The sequence below is a fragment of the Cibotium barometz genome, chromosome 5 (genome assembly GCF_041138505.1).
Source record: "Cibotium barometz isolate CiBa-2024 chromosome 5, ASM4113850v1, whole genome shotgun sequence".
In the NCBI taxonomy this organism is placed as follows: Eukaryota; Viridiplantae; Streptophyta; class Polypodiopsida; order Cyatheales; family Cibotiaceae; genus Cibotium; species Cibotium barometz.
Window position 1 is genome coordinate 9,460,865 of NC_141050.1, and position 15,735 is coordinate 9,476,599.

Below are 15,735 nucleotides of genomic sequence, written 5' to 3' on the forward strand. Positions count from 1 at the left end.
GATCATCTGGGTTTAAAGGTGAAAAATCTGGGCATGCTTCACGTGATGCTAAAGGGTCTTCAGAGACGCGGTATAAGAAGTTGCCAATGCCCAAGAGAACTTCTGAGGAAAGACAGGCTTTGAGAGATGCTCGGAAATGTTTTTACTGTACTGAAGAGGGACATATGTCATTTAATTGTCCCAAGAGAAAGTCCCAAAAGGACTCTGACAATAAAGGAGAGCCCAAGTCAAAGAAACCAAAACCTTCTGCAGGGTTAGTTCCTGATCTTGTGGGGGAACAGCCAGGTGGTGAAGAGACAGAGTTGTGCAGGGCATGGGCAAAGTGAGAGATCAGAATGCCTTAATATTCTTTGACACAGGTGCTAGAGCCAACTTCATTTCACCAGATTTGGCTGACCGATTGGGGATTCGTGCAGAGGAGATGGGGCCGTTATATGAGGCTAACATGGCTTGTCCAGGGTATGCAGAACTCGTTACTCCTATCATTGGGAAGCTTCGGCTTCATTTGCAGGGTTATGTGGACAGCGAAGAGTTATTCATCATGCCTTTGGATGGCTGTGATGTTTTGTTGGGAATGCCATGGTGCCACAGAGTACATGCGGTGGTGGACACATACAATAGGAAAATCACTCTGACTCATAGAGGGAAAGAACATGTTTTGGATGTAAAACTTAAAGGGGAATCTGTTCCTATTGTATCCGCTTCGGCAATTTCATCAGTAATGAAAAAGCATCTTTCCGCGTACTTGATTTATGTAAAAGATGCACAGGATGATGAGTCTAAGTCTAATTTGTCTATGTTAGATAAGGACAGGACTGATTTCTTCTGTGGGTTCCAAGATTGTTTTTCCGAGTCATTGCCAGGAGAACTACTTCTTGAGAGGCCAGAAGATCATGCCATTGATCTAATTCCTGGTAGTACTCCACCAAATAGACCGTCGTACCGTGTTAGTGCAGCCCAACAGGAAGAGATTATGAGTCAGGTACAGGAGCTTTTGAATAAAGGGTTGATATAACCTAGCTCATCACCCTTTTGCTCACCTGTACTCTTAGTGCAAAAGAAGGATGGTTCTTGGCGCATGTGTATTGATTACAGGGTGCTGAACAAGAATACCATCAAGAATCGATTCCCCATTCCGAGGATCGATGCCATTTTGGACCGCTTACAGGGCTCCACTGTCTTTAGTCGTATTGACTTGAAAAGCGGGTACCATCAGATACGTATTAGACTCGAGGATGTGCATAAGACAGCATTCCGAACCACGTTTGGGTTGTATGAGTTTTTGGTTATGCCCTTTGGTTTGACAAATGCACCTGCCACATTTAACAGAATGATGGACAGGATTTTTCAGGCCCCATAGAGCGTTTGTGGGCACATTCTTTGATGATATGATTGTGCATTCACAAACTGAGGAAGAGCATAGAAGGTATTTGGCCATTGTGTTTGCAGAACTCAGGAACCATAGGCTGGTTGTTAATGGCAAGAAGAGCGAGTTCTTTTTGCAAGAGATACATTTCTTGGGGCATATTGTGTCTAAGCATGGAGTCCGTATGGATCCAGCAAAGGTGGAAGCAATTCTTAATTGGCCAGATTTGAGGACCGTGCATGATGTACGCAGCTTTCTAGGATTGTGTTCCTATTACAGGCGGTACATACAGTATTTTGCTGAAATTGCTTCACCTCTTCATGCCTTGACAAAGAAGGCAACTCCGTTTAGATGGGCTGATCGGGAAATTACAGCATTCAAAAAGCTCAAAGAAAAGCTTACTTCGGATCCAGTATTGGTGTTATCGTACCTCCGAAAGGCTTTTGTTGTCCAGTGTGATGCATGCGGAAGTAGCATTGGTGCAGTTCTCATGCAAGAGGGACATGTGATAGCCTATGAGAGTAGAATATTGCAAGATGCCGAGAAGCATTTACAGGTTTATGAGAAAGAGATGTTGGCTGTAATTCACGCTCTTTCTACATGGAAACACTACTTGCTTGGGGCTGATTTCACTGTGCAGACAGATCATCAGACCTTGCGTTATTTCCTCACGCAGACTAAGCTTTCAGAGAAGCATATGCGTTGGGCAAACTTTTTGTCTATGTTTCACTTCCAGATTGTGCATGTGGAAGGCAAAAAGAATGTAGTGGCAGATGCTTTGTCGTGCAAGCCACAGGTCTCCGCAGTTTTACTTGCTTATTATCATGAGCTTGATGAAATGAAAGAGCAGTATGCCCATGATGAGGACTTTGAAAGGTTGTATGATCAGATGTCTGAGGGTCAGCGGCATGAGCATTACACTCTCAGAGATGGGTTTTTATTGATGCATGGCAGACTGTGTGTTACCAGGCCATTGCGACTCAAGGTTATGATTGAAAGTCATGCTCCACCGTATGCAGGTCATAGAGGTATTGACGCCACGGTAAAAGCAGTGGAGACTTTCTTTTATTGGCCAACCTTGAGAAGAGATGTTGATGCCTTTGTGAGGCAATGCATCGTATGTCAAAAGGTAAAGTTTGACCGTCAAAAGACACCAGGGTTATTACAGCCTTTATCTATTCCAGATAGACCTTGGGAGAGCATTGCCATGGATTTTATATTTGATCTTCCACGGACACAAACGGGCAATGATGGCATTTGGACTATCATATGCAGGTTCAGTAAGCAGGCCCATTTCATTCCCGTGCGTAAGACGATCAAAGTGGATCATATGGTGAAGTTGTTCATGGCGAACATCTTCAAGTATCATGGCTTGCCTACGTCTATCATTAGTGACCGTGATCCATGGATGACGAGTTTGTTCTGGAGAGGGTTGTTTGACAACATGGGTACAACTCTCAAGCTTTCATGGTCATTTCATCCACAAACAGATGGTCAGTCAGAAGAGGCTAACTCTACAGTGTTAGATCTTCTTAAGTGTTATGTGTCAAAGCACAAGCAACAATGGGAAAAGTATCTTCCTTTGGTGGAGTTTGCATATAACAACACTGTACATACCTCGACAGGCAAGGCGCCTTTTGAGATTGTGGAAGGAGGGAAGAAGGTACCACCCATTTTGCATACAAAGTCTAAGATCTTTGAGGCTGATCAGTATGTGGAAAACATGGATGAAGCTTATCGGAGAGTTAAGTTGGCACTCCAGAAACTCAGCAGAAGCAAAAGAAAGCCGCAGACCGTCACAGACGTGTTTTAGAGTTTGCATTGGGTGATTGGGTTCTTTTGCGCTTTGAAAAGGCTAGACTCAAGAAGATGAAGGGTAAAGAGCGCTTATTCCCTAAGTTGAGCATGCGTTATTATGGGCCTTTTCAGGTATTGGAAAAGATTGGTGAGGTGGCCTATCGTTTGAAGCTACTAGATCACTGGAGGATTCACAATGCTTTTCACGTGAGTCTCCTTAGACCTTTCCGTGGGAAAGTGCTTGATGATGTATCAGATGAGGCTCAGCCGAAAGTTGCGGAACTTGATGAGGTTCTTATTCTAGAGCAGATACTGGCACATAAGGAAAGAAAGGTACGAGGTAAAGTTTCCCGTCGCTATCTTGTGAAGTTCAAGAACTATTAACCGATGGATGCGAAGTGGATGGAGGAAGGTGACTTAACAGATTCACCTCAGGTTTTGCACCTTTATCTCGATGCCTTTGAGTTAGAGCCGACTCTTGTTGTGGCTCATTCAGGTTCAGGAGAGCATGGGTCTGGAGCATTACCTTATGCTCAAGAGGGGGGTAGCACCTCCACTCCCTTGATACAGACAGGCTCAGATGACATCTAGAGGTTGCGTGGTGCAGTTTTTATCTCACCCGAAGGTACTGATGGCTGACAGTACATTTGTTTATGGGACTTCTATGATATATGTGTACTAGTCACATGGGATGTTGTGGTTATGAATGGTTCAGAGTGGTATACAACTTGGACTACTACTACGCCATTGGTTTGCAGTGAATGTTGATACATGTGCATGGCTTAGAGAGATTGGGACGCTGATCTTGCCATATTGTATATTTCACTTTGGATATTTTGCTGTATCACCAGAATGCAATCGAGCCATTTTTCAAGAGGGGGGTATGTCATGGCCCTGTGAAAATGGAATAGCACAAGTGTGGGCATGGTGGTTGCTGAGCAAAAATATTAAAATATTCGCATTTGGGAGAATGATGTGTGGACACTTCAGATGTGAAAGGGGACAAAAACATTAATGTTTTATTGAAGGTTGCCCCTAGGCCTTAGTGGCTCGTAGGGAACTTTAATTATTATTAAAGTTGGGGCCCTAGGATAAGTTTGGAGAGGGGGCAACTCCACTTTTGGGAGTTGCATGCCTCTCTCACTTCACTCTCTCTCTTGCTTTTGGGAGGCGTGTAACAAACGTGCATGTTGCAAGCGTGGAGAGCAGAAGGAAACAAGTCGACTGGTTTTGCTGCTGATTTCTGTGCAAAACAGGTCGTACAGAGCTGTACGACTGCAGGTACAACTGTACGACTGTAGGTATAGGTGGCGCTGACAGGAATCCGTACTGTTGCAGAGAGGTACTGGCGGCGACTGTTGCAGGCGACTGCAGCTGCAGTTTTCAGGCAGCGCAGGCTGGTACGACTGCAAGTACAGTCCTGTACGACTGTTGGTACAGTGTACGGACAGGTCTGGAGCAGGCAGCGCTGGACAGTACGAGTGCAGGCTGTGTTGACAGGTGCAGTCAGCAGGCGGCTGCTGTTAGGTACTGACAGACACGTGTGGGAACTGTACGGACAGGTACAGTAGTGCTCTACTGACCTGTACGGATAAGTACAGTGCTGAATTTCTGGACTGTACAGACAGGTACAGCACTTCTAGTTGAGGGCAGAGCTTTTCCAGAGCTTGGTTGGTGCGATAGTCACGTGGTTGCAGGGGAAACAATACAGACAGTCGTCGTCAAGTGCAGACTGGTACGAACTGCTCCACGGGTGCAAAACCACGAGCTGATTTTGGTAAGCTCTGAACTTGTTTATCTGTCTTTCTTTCCATTGGCTTATGTCTGCTGCAGATTTGTGCTATCTGGCCCCTTGTGAGAGGAGGGGTATGGCAGATTGAAAAGGGTGGAAACAGAGATTGGGACAGTGAATGTATGTTTGTGTTGAGTTGTGGAATCATGTGCATGAGATATGCGAGATGTATGCTCAAGGCTGTCCTGTTGAATGGTCTTGGCTGATCAGAGGGAAGCACAGAGTGTTGCTTTGAGACACAGATCTGTGTGTGTTAATCCTCTGTGCTAAGAGGTATTGTGGGCTGCCAGATTGGCCATACAGGTGTATTCTCTTGGCTGGTTTTGTTGTACTCAGCCTTTCATATTCTTGAAATTGAATAAAGAAATACCGCAAGGGGCGCCAAGCTTTGGGGCCAACAGGTGTCGTTCTATTTTCAGATTTGGGGCACTCTAGCTCCAATCACATTTGTTTTATATCTGGACTACAAGTGGAAGGGTGACTGGCAGTCTACCGCACTTTGGTTTCTACCAGAGGCCGGTTTCAATAGTGCCTCTGTAGCGGCCATTGATATGGTGCTCCACGACGACTTCTATTGCTTCCGCCAGCCACCCTCCCACTGTGCCTCCTGTTGGCCTTCCTCGGAGTCTTCTGGAGGTTGTGTTTTCCTCAACATCAGCTTTGGTTGCGTTTTATGTTTGATAGCTGCTGCTTCTCAGCAACCCCTTTCCTAGAGTGCCTTTCTTAGCAGCACCAATCTCTTCAGCTTTGGGATCATGTGCTTCATCGATGATTGCTTCACTGGCTTCATCTACATCCACACGCTTGAGCTCCAAACTCAAATGTCCATCACCTCGAGAACCATGCTTGGACCCCAAGTCTCTTTGGCTTGGAAACGACGACATAAAAGGACTTCATCGACATATGCTCAAGTGGAAGTTTCAAAGCTTCTTGATTTCTTATGTTTTATCTGCCTTTTGATTTCCAACTTTGGGATCATGTGCTTCATATGATGTATAAATTACCTGATCTCCAATTAAAAAAGTATGTGATGATGATTTGAAGCTGCGTTTTGTTGATGTTGAAAGAAGCTGCTGCAGAAGAGCCAGTCGGGTGGCACGCCTGGGTTGAAGTAGCATTGCCTCCTCCCCCCGAGATGAAACTCCTTGGAGGAGACTTGAGTACTATCTTCCATGCTAGTGACGATGGCATAGAGAGCATTGGCATCCCTTCATCTCTAAGCTTGGACAAGGTCGACAACATGTGTTACTCCTCGAGGTTGAACCGCTAGAGAGGATAATTGGTAGTGTTGATCTTTCCATCTCCATTGAATGGCAGTGGGTGGGGTCTTGTGGAAGATGCCATTTCTCTTAAAGCATTGCTAGACAACAACTAGCAATGAAGGTTTGTACTGAGCGAGAGCTATGATACTATGTAAGAGGATACAATGTGTGGTGTATACAGATAACACTCACAAGAATCTCACAATACAAAACTTTAAACTCAAATTGCAGAATAACTAAGATAGAGAACAATATTGTATGATTGTTTTGCTATAATAGATGACAAAGCTCCACACCCGTGTGCTATGTTGAAAGGGAGCTTTGATGGTTGATCTATAACTCTTCAGATAGACGGCATATGGTAATAGGAGCTAGGAAGTAAACTCACAACGATTACTTGTGAAGAAGCGGTTGGCTATGTATCTATATAGGCTTGTGTACATGGGATGACCGTGACATGATTTCGTAGGTGTGTTGTCATAGTCCGTGCCACTGTCCATGCTCTAGACTTAGCCCATAAAGAACTACTAGAAAATACTACGGAGCCTTCGTACCTCCCATGGCAATCTGGGCTCCCTACAATGTCAGGACAGGGTGTCTAAGAGTAAAGTCTACCTACCCCATGTGTGCCAAATCTGATCTAGTCAGTTTCTAAACTAGCTAGCCTCCTAGGCCACCATCCTTTGTGAAAACGGGGATGCCGGGCACTTGGGCTACTCAACCATGGCTACTTCTCATAATGGGGTTCGTACAAACGGTGCCTGGACAATGCAATATGAGGGTGGAGCATTGATATCCAACATAGAAAGCATCCTCAGCCTCCCTTCTCATTTTTCTGCATAGAACTTCAGCCTACACCTCTCCAGTTTCTGTCTTCCTTGTTTAGCTTGGAAATGCAGCAAAGACCAGCACGGATCAATTTCTTCAGTTCAGCCAATGCTCATCCTTTAGACAGGAGGTGTGGGAATTGATTTGGATGTTGGGATGAGTTCTTCAGTGATTTATGTCAGTTATTTTCAGCAGTCACTTTGGCAGGCTTGCATATTGAGCAGCTTACGTCAATAATAGAACATACAGTAGTTTAGGTCTCTATGAGTGTTTTTGAGTAAGTTTAAGGTTTCCGTTACGTGGCTTGCACTGGACAGATTTCCGTTTAGGTCTCTATGAGTGTTTTTGAGTAAGTTTAAGGTTTCCGTTACGTGGCTTGCACTGGACAGATTAACCCTACTCTTTCTTTTTTTAATGTTGAAAAGAAATTATGCATTTTTTCCCTTTGAAGTTGGTGCTTTATTGTGGGTCCGACTTTTCAAGCTCATTGATGTGTGTTTCTCATGTTTTGCCACCATCTCTATGTGGCAGAGCAACTTTGTTGGGAATAGCCAAGCATTTTGAAACTGGTGAAACACTCTCCGAGGAGATATATCAAAAACTTTTAGCCGCACGGACATTCAGGGCAGCCTCACTCACCTTGCGACAGGTAAACGCCATGTGTTTGCATTGATTCCTGGAACCATGCTCAAGGTGGATAAGAAGTTAAAATTTTAGACCATCTGTAGACAAATAAAAAGTCCAGGTGCACTCAATCTTGCAGATTTCATCTGTGCATTCTGTAAGCTGTCAGATGTGCGTGCTCTTTTCACACGTTACTGTTTTGCTGCTGTGTTTATGAGCAGCGTCTGTAATCTTGCTTCAAGTTTAGGTGCACTCAATCTTGCATATTTCATCTGTGCGTTCTGCAAGCTGTCGGTGTGGGTGCTCTTTTCACATGTTACTGTTTTCCTGCTGTGTTTATGAGCAGCTTCTGTAATCTTGCTTCAAGCTTTTCTGTCTAAAGGCAGTGGTGAATCTTGCAAAGTTAGACACACTGATAATCTTTTTTCCTAGGGACTATCATGCCCCCTTTCAATAGTTGAGTGGCAAATTGTGGTGACTTCTTTGCGTGCAAGGCTTTTCACCATTCTTTTTAGTTCTCAAAAAGCTAGTTTACTTCAATGACTGACATTGAACTCTTTTTTTCACCCTAAAAGAGTGGCCTCTCTCTCTCTCTCTCTCTCTCTCAAGAGTATGAGCATCTGTGTGAAGCAGGGCCCCCTCTCTCTTTGGTCTGTACATTGATGAGATGGCATCCTTTTTGGATATCCTAGGGCAAGCTGCATGGAGGATGAGAGGGCCTTCCATGGTTATCACTGTATGCTTGCCCTCAGTCATATACAGTGTACTCCTTGACCCTATCAAGGTGTGTGATGATCTGAAATGAGATATCCATGTGCAAGGGAGTGCTGCGAACACTGCCTGGAGGACATCATGTGGTGTGCTGATCTTCACACATCGTATGGAGAGCACCATGACCTGTAACCTCTCAAATCCAGTCCGAACGGATCTCGTGTAATCTATCCTTCAAAGGCTCCCACATACAGTGCTTTGTTGGACTACTAAATCAAAGAGGACAGATTTCGTGTGCACATGCTCAAAGTGCACCTGGAAACACTGCCTCCCCATTCTTGCCAATGATGCCCTTTAGCTAATCAGACTTGAGCTGCAAGTTTCATGCTGAGCCCAGGTCTTGTAAAAATGCATCCTAGGTACACACAGGAGGTGACAAACTACAAATGTGAATGATGCCAGAGATGCACGTTTGAATATCATAATCTTGGTCTTGCCAAGATTGACCTTCATGTCCCAAAGATCACTGAACCCCTGCAATGCTTCCAGGTGTCTCTGGAGGCTTGCTGCTGTGTCAAACATTGTTTTTACAAAGCAAGATGTGGACAAGGTTCTCTGCGAGTGCCGAGCCTCGTGCTAATGTAACATGTTGGTAGTTTTGTGCCACCATATGGTTTCAGACACGAGGTATGTCCATTTTTTTTCCGTACACACCCGGGGCCCACTCAAGTGGGTGGAGCCGATTTCCCCTTCCAACAATTAGCCAATTATCATGGTCGGGCAAGGGCCACGTACCATCGGGCAAGAGCCACGAATTAGGCATCCCCCATGACCACCGCGATGAGTCGAGCGCTGGAACAACAGAGGGGTCTCGTATGGATCCTCCTATCTCGGGTGATCCACCACCCGAGGAGGAGGAGTCACTCGAGTGTTCAAGGGGCAAGAGCCCGAGCAACCAAACACATCAAGCGAGCATAGGTGTCCCTTTATAACATGAGAGAGCCTAGTGGGACTTGAACTCATAACCTAGAGGTTACAAGTCACAAGCTTGACCACTACACTAACTCAGTTGGGACACGAGGTATGTCCATTGATCATCTCCTTCCAAGTTAGTACTCTCTGGATGCATCTTTCCTGTCCCTGCTGACACGCACGAGGTCCACTGGATCATGAGGGTAAGCATGGACTTTTTCAGAGAAGCAGAGCCTACAATTTATGTGATCCTGAGTCGGCCTTCCATACACATTAGACCAGTATGAGGACAGAAATAGGCCAGCAAGCAGTCGTCCCATTCAGGCCCGGGCCTAGGAAGATGCAGACAGAATTTAGTCATACTGAGGAGGCATAAGGGTGCTAGTTGGGACCCTAACCAGGATTACTCGGAGCTCAACTTACAGCTCCACTCTCTCACATCAGATCCTGCGATGACACCACTTGCCTCCGATCGCCAGACTACTTAGCACCAGACTAGACTTTTCAACACTGTCCAGGAGTTTTATTCATGGAGTAGGCTAACGGACAACAGCTGCAAATTTCTGACCTTTTCCAAAGACACCAGAGGCCCTAGAGGCTTTAGGCACTGCTTCTGGACAGACCTGTTTAGAATAAAGATCCGTTTTTGTTTCAGACACGTTCAGTTCTCCTACATGGGGTGTTTGGTATGATGTACTCAAACTTTGGACAGACCTGTTTAGGATACAGAATGTTTTCCATGTGTTTCATTTACACAAGGTTGTATGGTGATGTACTATAGACACCTTTAGTTCCCCTACATGGCACCAGCTGCAGATCTGGGATATTCTCCCATGATGACATGGAGAGCTCCCATCTCAGGCAAGAGATATCACTAAAGCTCTCAGATCTGTGTTGATGGAGGATGGCATTGTTAGCTGAGATGCATCCCATATGGTGACACATTGCATCAGCCATCTGGATTCCATAGGATTGTTAGCTAGTTTTTTTAAATTTAGTTGTTTTCCATGACTTACGACTCACATGGATTCATTGTATTACTTTTGGTCTCATAGACCCTTGGGTCTTTTGTAGATGTTGGCATTACTCTCTCTCTCTCTCTCTCTCTCTCCCCGAAAGAGGATGAATTATACCGACTCTTCTTAGGGCCGAACTGCAAAGAGGCCCGGAGGAAACTCCGAGAACATCGCCCCCCCACACCTATCACCTGCCCAGACATATGGCGCTCTTATGCATACTCCCTCCATCTCCCATCTCCCATCTCCCATCTCCCATCAGCCATCTCTACCCCCACCACCAGATCCCTGCCCCATCACCTCCACCTTCTTCACAAAGGGCATGGTTCTCGAGGCCATCCGTAGACTACGTAATGGGCAGTTCCAGGATTAGGAGGGACTCACTACTGAGTACATCTCACATGCCAATGATTCCCTAGTGCCCCTACTTCCCTACATGTTCAATAGAGCCCCTTTGTGAAGGATTTCCACCCTCTTGGTGTACTAACACCCCCATCCTCAAATCCGGAGATCCACTTGATCCTAATGATTACAAGATGATTATGATTGGCCGAACTCTATGGATCGGTGCCAGAGGCGGAGTTCAGTTCATTCGTAGAGAGACAGGTATGTAGAGGCTCAGGAGATGTAGGCTTTTGAAGGAGTTGCTATACCCTTGACCACATCTTCACCATAGTCACAAGAAACGTTTCGAGGTTTTTTTCGTTTCGAGGTTTTTGGGGCTTTGTTTCGAAAGGTTTTGTCCCTCGGCTAAGAAATGTAAGGTTTCGAAGAAAAATCAATAATTTCATAAAGTAAAAATACTTATAGTAGCCATCTAAAAACATAGTGTAATGATGAAAAAATGGTCTCTTCTCACACATCTCGGGGAACCATTCTTATTTTGGTGAGGCATTATGGCAATTTTGTTTGATTAGATGCCAGACTTGGTTCAATCAAGGACTCTTAAGAAATTCAAGAAGAGAAGGTAGAATTTGGGAAAGATTTAAGACATTGAAGGAAGAAAAGGGGAAAGAAGAGAGGAGAAGAAGAAAAAAGGAGACGAGGAGGAGAAAAGAAGAGAAAGGAAGAAGAAGAGAATTAAGGAGTAGTAGAGGTGAAAGAAGTAGTAGAAGATGGAAAAGGGAAGGAGGGAGATAGGAGGAGAAGAGGGAAGGAAGGTGATGAGGAGGATATGGAAGAAAAATAAAAAATTGAGGAGAGTAGAGGTCGACATCAGAGGATTTACTATTGCTTTGTGGATTTCCACAAAGCTTTTGATACTATACGCCGAGCCCGCATCCTACAACGGCACAGGAGATAGGAGTTCCATTTGCCATGGTTTGGAGCATCATCATCCTCTATGAGTCTGTCATCGGTCGAGTGAGAGCCCTAGGATGTACATTGTGGTACATCGCAAGAGATTTCCAGCACTGTTGGGGTAAAACAGGGCTGCCCTATATCACTCACTCTTTTTGGCCTCTACTTTGATGAGATCTCTAGGTTCGTTGACAGATTAGGGGGGCTGGTCCCACATTGGCAAGCAAATTGATCCCCCTACTACTTTATGCAGATGAGATTGTCCTCCTTTCAGATTCAGTTGACGGGCTTCAGAGACATTTGGATGCCTTACAAGACTTGTTGCACTTAGTGGGACCTCGCTATTAACCTTGGTAAAACCAAGGTAATGGTCTTCAATACCTCCCGCCCCTTCACATCTAGATTTAGCTTCGCATATAGAGGGGATCCTTTGGATATTGTCTCATCCTATGTCGACCTTGGTGTCACTTTCAGTGGTCCACGCTTCGCCATGCTTCCCGCAGCACATGCGAGAGTAACACGGGGATATGCAGCCTTGAGCTTACTTGAGCGGCATTGCTGACACCCTCGTCACACCAGCCTTGATGTATGAAGAAGCCTTCTGGGGCCCAGATTTATTCAATGAGGATTGTCCGCGAGTTGAGAGACCTGAGGTCATTATGCTCTCCTATATGATACGTAGCAAACTGAAACTCGCGGCGGGTGCCCGGGGGACTAGGGCCTTTGACACACTTGTTGATACCATCAATGCATATTAAAACATTTAAACATGGCCACAGTCTTAACACACATCCATTATCACTTTGCATAAAACATAAAGCTGAACAAAACATCCACAAATGCTGAAAATAGAGCTTGCACGTGTGACACCGCATAGAGGCCGGAATGGGCCGACCCCCCCCTTGGAGTATAGGAGAATAATATCATGTACAAGCTTTGAGGGCCTTACTCTCCCCACGGGAGATGCTGGATTATCCATATACAAATGCCATAACACAGCCCAACACGAGGCAACCAAGCCGGAACATAGGCTGTAGAAATGCCGAGCCAACAATATAATCCATATACCTCAGTGTGGGTACTGATTCTTCCCCAAAAACCACGGGTCTTCATGCAATAGAAAGGGTACAGCAAGTACAACTCTCCATTCAGCCGGTACAGCCGGTACAATGGCTGGTACAGCAGGTACAGTGGCTGGTACAGTGGCTGGTGCAGCAGGTACAGCAAGTACAAATGCTGGTACAGCAGGTACAATGACTAGTACAACAAGTACAGTGGTTGGTACAGCCAGTACAAGGGCAGGTACAGCAGGTACAGTGGCTGATACAGTCGGTACGGTGGTTGGTACAGCAGGTACAACAAGTACAGAAGCTGGTATAGCAAGTACAATGGGTGGTACAACAAGTACAGAAGTTGGTACAGCCAGTACAAGGGTTGGTACAGCACAAGGACTGGTACAGCAAGTACATCGAGTACAAATGCTGGTACAACAAGTACAATGGCTAGAAATCATAATAAATGATTAAATACCCTTGCCTTCAGTATTTCTTTGCGATGGAAGCCTCCAAAACAGTCCCCAACAGCCAGTATTCTTCATGGGCAGCCTTCAAGAGAGGGAGAAAGAGAGTAGCCATCATTAGGGCAGCTTGTAACGGTGGTAGAGGCTAGTGTGCAGCAAGAGAGCCTCTATTAATGAAGAGAGAGGGCTCCAATTTATAGATTTGGGCGTCCCATGAGCTAAAATGGCAAGAGAAGGCTACAATGACAAGTGGAGAGCCACACAATAGCTGAAGTGACACGTGTGAGGCCACTTGTCTCACTTTGATCCACTTTCTAACAAGTGTCAGGCCACTTGTCTCACTTTGGTCCACTTTCTTGCCACATGTCCCAATCTAAGAGATGGGTCCTTCCATAAACTTTATCTCTAAAAATATCCCAATTGGTAGACATTCTGTCATAGGCACTTTGCCAACTCTTGGTATCTCCTCAATTCCAGATGTAATGACGTGAACAGAATTTCCATCGGAGTCGGGCCAAAAATAGCAACTCTCCTAAATTTTAGGAGTGTGGTCCTTTGTATTCTAGGATAATCCCCCATTCCCAAAGCTTGTACTTTCCAAATATTTAAACATCCTGGAGTCCACCAAACCCCTTTCAGACTGGGAAATGTCCAGGCTGGTGACACAAACCGTTAGTTCCACATCAGATTATCTAGGTAGAGTTTGTTGCAACCGCGATGGTAGTGGATGGACTATTCTAGATAGTTAGATACCTTTATCGCATCAGTCACATGGATCCCCCCATGTACCCGAGGCTTGCCTTGGAGTCCTTGAGACAGCTAGCACTCGAAGGCCACCCAGGAATATGGTATGCCAAAGTTTCCACGTGGTTCTCAGGATATGGGCTCCACATGGACCACCTCCCATCCCTCCAGGACAGTTTGGACTCCCCTTTCTCTGGCTCTCTCGTGAGGACACCAACTCAATTATCTGGTTAGATCGTCTTAGTCTCTACATCACTGAACATGGATCACACCTTTGGAGCAGCACCCAGTGAAAATTACAAAGATCACTTTTTCACGCTCACCGAGAATGGATTCATCCAGGAGCCGAGGTACCTGAGTGTTCACATGTCCCATGCCATGCGGATTGCGATTGGCCAGATACAGGTTTTATCCCACCACCTCGGAGTGGAGAGAGGAAGAGCTGTGGTCGTCTTTAGAGCCAGGGAGCTCATACGGAAACCTAGGGAGAAGAGGATCTGCTAATTATGCCACACAGAGGTTGAGGTAGAGGAGCATTAGATATGTTGCAGCCCATTATACTATTATATTGTGCCATGACTGATTTGGCCCGCTTTGCAAGATCATTGACATCCCGGACAAGCTTTGCCTAGGGCTCTTCCTGCTTGAGCTCCGCACATATAGGGACACTTTCTTGAGAGTGCTTTGGCCCAAGCCACCTCGACCCTTCCCTCGTTAGCCAACCATCACCAGCTTCTTTTGGACACAGAATGAGGAGGATACCCATACAGTGGATCTTGTGGACCCACCTCGCTGGAGAGGAGTTACCTCGGACCGGGCCTCCGCATTCCAGCGTTCCCGGTGCCCTCGCCCCCTGGATCTCGGCCACGATCCCCTCATGAGCTCTAGATCTAGGACATGCTCCATCGCCATCGAGCTACCTTTCCCCTTGACATAGCTGAGGGAGACCTGTCGGCCATACTCATTAGCCCCATGCTTGATATTAGAGTGGCATACCATTTAATCGGGGCTGATGCTCCTCTCTGTTTCATGTTCTTGGTTTTTTATAATGAGATTTTCATGGACAGTTTTGTATCACTCTAGTGAGACAGTTTTGTTCTGTTTTCGGTTCCATGATGAGATATGCCATGGATATTATTGTATCAATTTGGTCTCATAGGCCCATCGGGTCTTTAGTAGATGTTTAATATATTTTTCTCTCCCCCATTTCATATCATATGGATTGGATTTGACATTCCCAGCTAATGAGTCATAGCGCTAGTCTTTGTTTTCTTTTGTACCATGATGAGATTACATGGACACTAGTATATCACTTTTGGTCTCATAGACCCATTGGGTCTTTTGAGATGTTAAATATAACTTGCTTTCTTCCTCATGTGCGCACGCATGTGTTCACAAGCCTTGGGAGGAAATAGAGGGGTACCTATGATAATGTTATCAAAGTTGCTGGTGTGTCATGAATTGTATTTCACAGGTACACTTTGCAAGTGTTGACCTGGAGCTACATTCCAAGTATGTACCGGGTGGCGAGGAGTCCATCTTTGACGTGGACAGGAGAGTTGCTCAAAAGACTCAAGTTATACCACCGTTACCAGAGGACAGATTTCTTTGCAGCTTTCAACACATTTTTGCAGGTGATTTATAAAAAAAGAAAATTCAACAATAAAAAGCACAACGTTCATAAAATCTAAATCATTTTTTGAGATCTAAAGAAATCATACACAGGTATCATTTACTACTTAAAACAATGACTTACCGTCTGCTTTGAAACAGGAGGTTATTCCGCAGGTTACTACAGCTACAAG

The 15,735-nt window shown here is 45.3% G+C and overlaps 1 protein-coding gene across 1 annotated transcript in view; it reads left to right on the forward strand.

Annotated features, from left to right (window-relative positions):
- The window catches only part of LOC147638031 (putative cytosolic oligopeptidase A), a 64,241-nt gene that overhangs the window by 47,147 nt on the left and 1,359 nt on the right, over positions 1-15,735 (forward strand). Inside the window, exons 12-14 of the mRNA XM_086797680.1 lie at positions 7,577-7,694; positions 15,405-15,564; positions 15,704-15,735. Of these exons, the coding sequence (XP_086653806.1) occupies positions 7,577-7,694; positions 15,405-15,564; positions 15,704-15,735 (310 nt within the window). The remainder of the gene's footprint in view (positions 1-7,576; positions 7,695-15,404; positions 15,565-15,703) is intronic.